The following is an 8866-nucleotide window of genomic DNA, read 5'->3' on the forward strand; positions in this document are numbered from 1 at the left end:
AAGAAATCATCAAAAAACCCCAATACCATGACATTCATGCCCATGATGCAAACGTCTGACCACAACTGTTCATACAGTTTGATGCCTTCCTAAAACCTTTGAATCATTAAAAGCTTTAGTTCCAGTGCAGACCTTCTGAATCCTGTGCTGGTACTCTGCAGCTTTCCTCTTCAGTTCTTCGCTGGCCTGGCGGGACTCTTTCAGTTCTGCCTCATAAAGGTCGCTACGGCGACGGGCAGCAGACAGGTCCTCCTCCAGCTGTCTAATGGAAACTCGCATCTCCTCCAGCTGGGCATGATATTCCTACACACAGGTAAGAGAAACCTTAGATGACTGGATAAGTGAAGCTGAACACAAACAGAAATTTAAGCAAAGGGTCCAAGTAGTCCCACAAAATGCTGACCCAACACCACATCTACCCAAATTAGGTACTCTCACATAATTCAGACTTGAATCTAAATCATCACAAGGGAAGCATGGTGATGTTTTTCAAAATTTGGGCTTCATCAAACTACAGTCAGAAAGCTGGGAGCATTGTCCGATTGGACTTTTACAAATGGTTTTTTACATGGTGACAAATAGGGCTTTCCAGATGCACAGTGACAGGATTCAACTTTGAAATAAGGTTTCTTAAAGGTTTATGAAAGCTTACTAAAACATGTTGAACATACTGTAGACAACAAAGACAAACACTCGCAAGAAGCTCTGTTTCCTTAGAAGCAAAGCAATGAACAAATGAGGGTTGAATTAATACTTGTGCACAATATTGCAAGGATTTGATATCTTAATCATAAGCACTTAATCCAGGTAACGTAACTATATTTTTAGTATCCATTAAGATTGTCCTCATTCCAGTGTAGCATATTTGGTTAGAGCAAATACTGCACGCTTTCTCAAACAACCTTAACATTGTTTGACTAGAACCTGAAGAAGATGTCCTTGTTAGAGATCACTGCATCATTTATAGCAGTCCCAGGCACACGTTCAAAACTCATCACATAGTAGAGGAAAATAAACATTTATGAAAAGACCGTTAAAAGGAGAAAAGAATGTAGAAACAATGATCGGCCACAGTCATTTGCAGATGTCTGTTAAACAGTAATTAGTCACTGCATAACAAATCTAATTTTAACCACCTCATCTGCTTACAGGGTACATCAGCCTGTTTGTCAGTCTAATAAAAACTAGCATCATTGTGCATCCAGGGAGCATTGGTGCTCAGCCGACGCAGATTAAAACTGGTCTATGTCGAAGCACACAGCATCAGACATGGTGATCCGAAGAGTCCCCACATTGTCAGAATGTACTGCTGTGGGCCAGGAAGAAAAACATCACTGAGCTGGTTTGGCACCATGTTGAAGTAAACATTTGCCTCCACCATGACCACTTTGGCTCCATTAAAGCAAGGCAGTTTCCATTATAGTGACAATTCATTGGATCCATAGGTACATCTCCCATTTGATAGTGACAATAATCATGATTATGGGTTAGAAATGTTTCTCCAATTCCAGTAATTCTTTAGCAGAACGATGATTTGGCCTAAAGAAATGAAAAAGAAAGCTTTCAGTGTGCTAAACAAATACAGCTTGTGAATTGCTGAATCACAGCAGCGGTCTTTTCTTGAGATGGAACATAATTGTGGCTCACACACCTGCACAGAAAAAAAAACTCTGAGACAAGACATGACATTCAAAACTTAGATGAGCTGATGCAATGAAGGAAGCCACTGTTAACACCCTCAAACCCCTAAAGACTGAGATCTTCAAATCTGTGTTTACTTGTAAAGAAAAAAGCAAACAAACAAACAAACAAAAAAGTAAATAAATTAATCTGTTTTCTTTTCTATGCGGATTTTTTTTTAAGAATTGATAAACTCAAAGGAAAAAAACAGGAAAAAGAAGCAAATTAATGACATTAAATTGTTCCTACTTGCTCACTTCACAAGACAAATACATAAGGATCCATAAATGTATTGTTTCTAAGGTAGTTTGCAATTTTCACCTTATTAGAGGTAAAAATTCTGATTCTGAATTGTGTTCTGATGTTTCAAACCTTGCGTTTTTAGTTTTATTTGGGTGGTGCGCTTACTTGGACCGCATTGTACCATATCAGCCTAATGGAGCATTTCAGAGTGCAGGGTTATTTCTGGTTCCTAGAATATTTAAAAGCAGAGTGTTCAGCTTTCATGTTCCTCTCCTATTGAACCAGCTTCCAGGTTGGATTCAGGAGACAGAAACTCTCTCTACTTGTAAGATTAGGTTTAAATCTTTTTTTCTTCCTTTTTTTAGTTTTGCAGTTAGAGCTGGATCAGGTGACCCTTAATCCTCCCTTAGTTATGCTGCAATAGCGATAGGCTGTTGGGGATTTCCCATGATGCACTGAGCACTTCTCCTTGACGCACCTCTTTCCTCACCTCTCTCCAACCGGTCGCAGCAGATGGCCCCGCCCCTCCCTGAGCCTGGTCCTGCCTCAGATTTCTTCCTGTTAAAAGGAAGTTTCTCCTTCCCACTGTTGCCGAGTGCTTGCTTATGCTGTAGGCGATTGTGTGATTGGTGGGTTTTCTCTTCATTACTTTATTAGTTTTCTCTCTATTATTATAATATATTACAATATAAAGCAGGCAACCATTGTTGTGATTTTGTGCTATACTAAAAAATTTTAATCGAATTTGTCTTAAATGTTGTTTTAGTTATTTCCACTCAGTAAGAAAAATGTTAGGCTCTTGAAACTTGCATGAGTTTGCAACTGATAACAATGAAAGTCAACAGGACTCAGTCCTGGCCAAAATCTTCGCTCATCTCATGGCTTAGTTTGGGACTGTTCCACAGACGGACCTATTAGGAGCAAAACTAAATTCAAACCATTGTTGGGCAGGGTTTTTTAAAGTCTAACATTTTTTGTATGCAGTATTCTATTATGTATATATGCAGACACAGTTCATGCACTCTTTCTTGGTACTTTCTTAAATTTCATGACTTCTAACGTTTTTTTGTTGATACAGCAGAAAAAAGGAACCGTGTGCTTTTCTGTGGGTCTTATTTACTCTTGTATCTTCAGTGAAACTGTCTCTTTCTATATGTTTGCAGGTCTTCCTGGCTTTGGCACAGAGTTCTTCTCTTTGTAAATGAATCTATCCCCAATCTCTCTTTGTTGATCCAACACTGCACAAAAGTGATAAACACTGCAGTCATGTGACAGAGCGTGGGAGACAGATGCTATTCAAGATGAAATGCAGGATTTAGCTGGTGTAAATACCCTGCTGGGAGGCACCAGTGGGAACACAGAGCTGTATAATACACACGAGCAGCAGAAAACCCTCACAAATTTGACAGTGTAGTCTGAATTCTTTTTATTTTAGTCAGAATTTATCCATGAAGGGCTTCCATATAAGAAGAAAACTGAAAAGAAAACACCTAATAATGTTTGATATTTTAGTACCCCAGCACAATCAACCACAACCCTAATCTCACTGCTGTTAACTTAACTCAGTGAGACTGACTGCACTCTCAGGTTATCAGTCTGAGCTCTGCACAGTAACACGCTAAAATGAATAATAGTACTGAAATGTTGAGAAAAAGAAACAAACAGACACAAAAACAACTTCCTCAGACTCCTGCTGAGGGATCCCCGGGGCCACAGTATGCTTTACGTGAAAAGCAAGCTGTAAACTGATTCTGCTCTGTGTCCAACATCTCTGTAACTTTCCAAAAAGACAATGTGATAACTATCCTCACTTCGCAAAGTGACTTTACAGCTTTGTGACAGGATATCACCCTCCATTTCAAGCTTTTTTTTCCATTTTCTTCCCCCCCAGAAAATACTTCCATCACTTTTTTTCTGGACAATTTATTAATCCGAGTGGTATTTTGCAATCTCTTACATCACACGGATCACTGTTTGTTTAAGGAGAATATGAAGTGATGGTCAAAATTTCTGTTTTCCAAACAGTATGAGCTAAGGCCCCAACACCTCATCACGACAGCCTGCCCACTGCATCAGCGCTCTCCTCACTTGTAGGTATATGGCTCTCATCACCATGGCAACCAGTTATATTCCCTGTATTCAGTGCTTGGTAACCGGCACTAGTGTAGGCTGAGGAAAACAGGTTGCTTTTTAAGAAAAAAAATGGTGCATAATGCCAGGAAGATGATTTTTCATGCTCCTTATCTCTTGTCCTAAATTGTCAATCTTGTATCAGCTTGATTCTCACAGCTGGCAACGTTCTTTCATGTTGTGCCGTCACCCCTGCAGAACTATACATGCTCGCACAAACACATGCCACACACTCATCACTTTTGATTTCATTAATTAAGAGCTGTGTGTACACTCCTGTCTCATTTGATATCAGACATATTCTTGATTCCAAAGAGACTCACTGAGTCGAAGCACTTTACAGACTCACTGTATTTTAACATCTTAAAAACTGCACGATCAACTCAGCCTAATAAAGCAAGGTCTTACAAACAGAGGAGTGAACTAAACCTTTGATGAGTTCTTTCTCAGGCTTGTGGTAAACAAACCTTTTTCCAATAAAGCGCTGTACATGCGCTCCATCCATATACCGTAAATTGAATATATACATGTATAAAAAATGGTTTTTCAAGGATTAAAAAAACCACAATCATTTACATTAAGAGGGTACTCCAACATGAGGCATTTCTACACATGATGTAGGTAATGCTATACTGATTGCACCCCTACAGCCTGTTGTGGGTAGGCATGGGAATCAAGAACCAGTTCCCAGTAGTCCAATTCATTGGAACTGTTAGTCTCCTTGCCTGTCGATCCCAGTTATCCATTCTTGCACTTGTGCTACAATCAGCTGATTTCAGAAGAGGAAAATAGTGATGCAGTCTAGAGCTTGGATATGCGCATTTATTTTTATTGCACAAAAGGACGAGATAAATGATAAAGCTTAAAACTGCATCCAGGGCAGGAACAGCCGCATTATGCTGCTAACACAACTTTCTTTGCAAGCATCTGCCAAGACAGCATGCTAACGCTAAGCTAGCCAAGAACCCAGGGTGAAAGCTGAGTGAATGCAGACAGACCCTGAACTTCAACAGGTAACAAGCAGATGAGCAGTCAGGCTGCAGCCTCCCTTTCTACCTGTTCGTGTTTCTAAAGCAGAATCACTGCAGCGATCGCTTTTTTGTGCTGGTTTTCATCTTTGCTTTGTGCGGTCAGCTTTGTATTCTGTTAAGAGAAAGATCTTAGAGATGTGTGTCCTCGTTAGGGATTTGTGTTGGTGTGTGGGGTTGTTTATATTGTAAAATAGTGATTATGAGACAGTGTGTTTCAGCTTTTTACAGAGTAACATGAACGTAATGTAACAGGTAGTACAACAAATTACTTTTTCCTTGGAGTAATTTAGAAACGTACTGCATTGCATGAAAATAAAAGCGTGTATTATGTTAAATAATGACTTTTTGAGTAACAACTCCTCACTGATCACAACAAAGAGGGGAAATAGCTCAGCAAACATGCACAAACATTTGACCCACAGCTTGCAATTCATTTGCATGAATGTATTTTCTTCATTGCTGCTTAGTGATGGTGCTGACTCTCAAAACAGAGCCAATGAGAACCCAATGACAATCGACACGTGATATAGATAGTGCAATCGGACTCACTAAATTCTTATCAATTCCCATCCCTAGCTGTGGGGTTTCAGCATCATGTGCCTGTCTAATTAACACTCACAACCCACACACTCAGCCTTGGTGGCTCGACCTGCTCCATCTGACTGCCATTATGAAATCCTCTTAAAATGTTCTTTTTGAAAAACAATTCGTTATTTATGTAATACTGTACTTCCCTTCACTGCAAAGTACTGCATGAATACTCATTGGAAAACGAAGGGGAAAACAGTCACTAAAGAAAAGTCTTTTCACTCAAAAGAACAAAACTTAATGAAATCAAAAAATGATTGCAACAGTAGAGAGCTGACTAATTTCCTCATTAATTATTCAATTCTGAGCCCACAGCATCAGGCGTACTCTCAGCCAGCTGACCTAATGTGACACCCGGAATGTCGTCCTACCTGTTCTTTGATCTCCTGAAGTTTGTTGCTTTGCTCCCGGATGTCATGAAGAAGCTGCAGTGCTTTATCGTCCTCCTGTGTCACTTCCATACGAGCCTGTTCCAAACTACGCTTTAGACTCTGAAATCAAGACAAACTTGTGTTCAGTCAGCTGACACTTTGTTGGGAATACTCAGCTGAAAATAAATCAACCTGATATCAAAATCCTGAAATAAATAGTTAGTGTTAAATAGGTGTTGTTTCACTCTTTGGATGCTGTTGAATCGTACTATCATCAGCTAAGTAGTATTTCCAATATCTTGTTCATCTACCATTGCATTTTAGCGAATTGACAGCAAGAGTCATAGTATATATGGCATACACACACATGCATATGAGGAAGCAGCCCATATGCTAGCGATTGTAGTAATACAAAGTTCTTGTAGAAGCAGTTCTTACCACTTCCCAACCATCATGAGACACTTCTGGTGCTTGATTAATTCCAGTAGTCACACATCATAAAAAACGTTAATATAAAATCTCCTGTTAAATCTAATAAAAATCGATTTTGCTCCAAAATAAGGCGTACTAAAACTTTTTACCTGGTAGTTCAGTTTCAGTTTTGCTTTTAGCAAATGTTTCCATAGATTTCACACTCTTTCCAGTGCTATGTCTCTGTCTTATAATCCCTGGAGATACTCACACTGCATTCGGTGATATAAGTGGCCAGATCCTGTTCTAGGATTGTCCTCTGAGTCTCTGAGGCCTTCAACTCTATGTCCTTTTGCTGGAGCACTGACTCAAGGTCAGACATCTTCCTCTGAATGAGCGAGATCTCTTGCTCAACCTGAAAGGAAAAACAGTATATTTGTGCAATTGTCACAACATGCATGTAATATGCTTATCTGTCTGTGTGTGTCTGTGTAAAAGTGCAGTAGACTTGTTTGGTGCCACATGTCATTGGTAGTGATTGATGTTACAATTACATTTGCCATTATAGCATTACAGGCCAAGAGGAGGGTTGGAAAGCAGAGAAACAGCAGGACAGGCAGCACAGTCACAGATACTGTGACAGCGCTTAGTCTATAGCAGCACTAACACAGTCACAATGCAGACACATGCTCACGAAAACACAGCACCACGGCATGGGTGTTGCAGCCAGTAAAACCAAAGGGTCAGTGTGGTACAGGAATCCAAAATGATGTGTCACTCACAAGTCTTTCAGCAGACAGCTCAGAGAAATACAGTGACATGAATAAAGGTGGATTGGTGTAAATCTGCACACATTTATACGTGACTCAGGACACTGAAGTACACTGCTCATTATATCTTCATCTGGTTGGGGCTTGTGGAGGTGTTATAAGAGGTATGTTTTGAGTCATACAGATTACATTAGCCAGATCTTATAAGTCAGCAAAGTTTCCTTCTGACAGGTTTAAATATATGCTTAAGAACGAGACGGAGGTGTTGAAGTAGCTGAGATATTACTGCTCCCTCACTGATGGATTCTTTGTGTTACGAGCTGCTTGGTTCGATGTACTGAACCAGATGCCTAACTTTGAGTATTTTGATAGAGTTGCATACAAAAACAAACAATCAATACAAAACTGAATCTCACCACCAATCAGTAGAGCACATTCAACAAAATAATATATCTGTTTGTGAGAATTAACTTGTGTAAGCTATGAAATAAAATGGTAACATTTGTTGATGAGCTTGTGCAGCAAAACAAAAATTAAAAGGGACCATTTTTCAACTCCATGTTTTTATTCTTGGACTAATGTAGCTTAGCATGATTCACAATTCATAAGGATCCTTATTTCACTTGTAAATGTCTGAGCACCTTCTCAGTTCAGTTCCCCACACCCCGTACTCAGATGGGGGTGAAGGGACCCCTTCTCCGAGCCTGGAGTTTTGCCTCCCCACAGTTACCAAGTGGATGCTCACACAAGGGCATCTGATTGTTGGGGTTTGTCTCTATTATTGTAAGGTCTTTACCTCCCAGTATAAAGTGTCTTGATGGGATGGATGTTATGATTTGATAGAATAGAATTAGAATAGAATTCAACTTTATTGTCATTGCACATGCACAGGTACAGGGCAACGAAATGCAGTTTGCATCCATCCAGAAGTGCTTTAGTGATATAGATATATTACAATATATATTAGCGATGCAATATAAATAAAACTGAATTTAATATTTTTAAATGTTTCATCACCTTTATCACGACAACTTTATGAGAAAGATTATGCAGCTTCTTTGCTAAGCATCACTTACATCACATCAGTCAGGATTAATTAGTATATTTTTCACAGCAGTTGCTGAACCTGAGAGATTTTTATTCTTACCATAGCCGTTAAAGGTAAAGCACATAGTGTAGCCACAAGGGTAAATAGCCAGAAATTCCAAACATACAGAAAAACACATCAGGCAAGGCAAACTGGCAAACAGATGGCTGACTCTAGAAACAAACTCTTACCATGTGAAAAGTTATACCTGTGACATGTGTCTGGCAATCCTGGCCTTTGTTTTGGTGCTTTTAAAGTAATGAGGCTGTGCCAAAGGAGATGGTCTTATCAGGAGAGTTGATAGATGCAGTCATTAATCTGTAGGTGAGAGGGAACGGATAGCAGTTAGAGACACATTACAATAAACAGTTTCTGCTTATCCTCTCTTGAAATATGAAGGGCTGACTCAGTGCTCTTATGTAAAACACTTACCTTTCATAATCATACTGTATAGATGACTTATTCCATAAGTCAGTTGGGATAGTTCCTGTGACCATACATAACAGAATTCATGTGTCTATGTGTTTACATATGTAAAAAGTAAATAAGTGGTAT

At 39.4% G+C, this 8866-nt stretch overlaps 1 protein-coding gene across 5 annotated transcripts in view; it reads right to left on the minus strand.

Moving 5' to 3' along the window:
- Nucleotides 1-8624, minus strand: part of citb (citron rho-interacting serine/threonine kinase b) — a 44635-nt gene extending 36011 nt beyond the window's left edge. For 4 of the 5 annotated variants that reach the window (XM_085474575.1, XM_085474573.1, XM_085474574.1 and 1 more), the window contains exons 1-4: nt 8520-8624; nt 6726-6869; nt 6044-6163; nt 133-303 (exon numbers count right to left, since the gene is read on the minus strand). In XM_085474575.1, the coding sequence (XP_085330701.1) occupies nt 133-303; nt 6044-6163; nt 6726-6869; nt 8520-8528 (444 nt within the window). In that variant the 5' untranslated portion in view covers nt 8529-8624. Of the gene's footprint in view, nt 1-132; nt 304-6043; nt 6164-6725; nt 6870-8502 lie in introns of all 5 variants that reach the window. The other variant, XM_085474572.1, reaches the window with a different exon arrangement.
- Between the last annotated feature and the right edge of the window lie 242 nt (nt 8625-8866).

Source organism: Copadichromis virginalis, linkage group LG12, assembly GCF_057382275.1.
Source record: "Copadichromis virginalis isolate Kocher_CV1m ecotype Utaka linkage group LG12, C_Virginalis_male_GT1.1, whole genome shotgun sequence".
Classification (NCBI taxonomy): Eukaryota; Metazoa; Chordata; class Actinopteri; order Cichliformes; family Cichlidae; genus Copadichromis; species Copadichromis virginalis.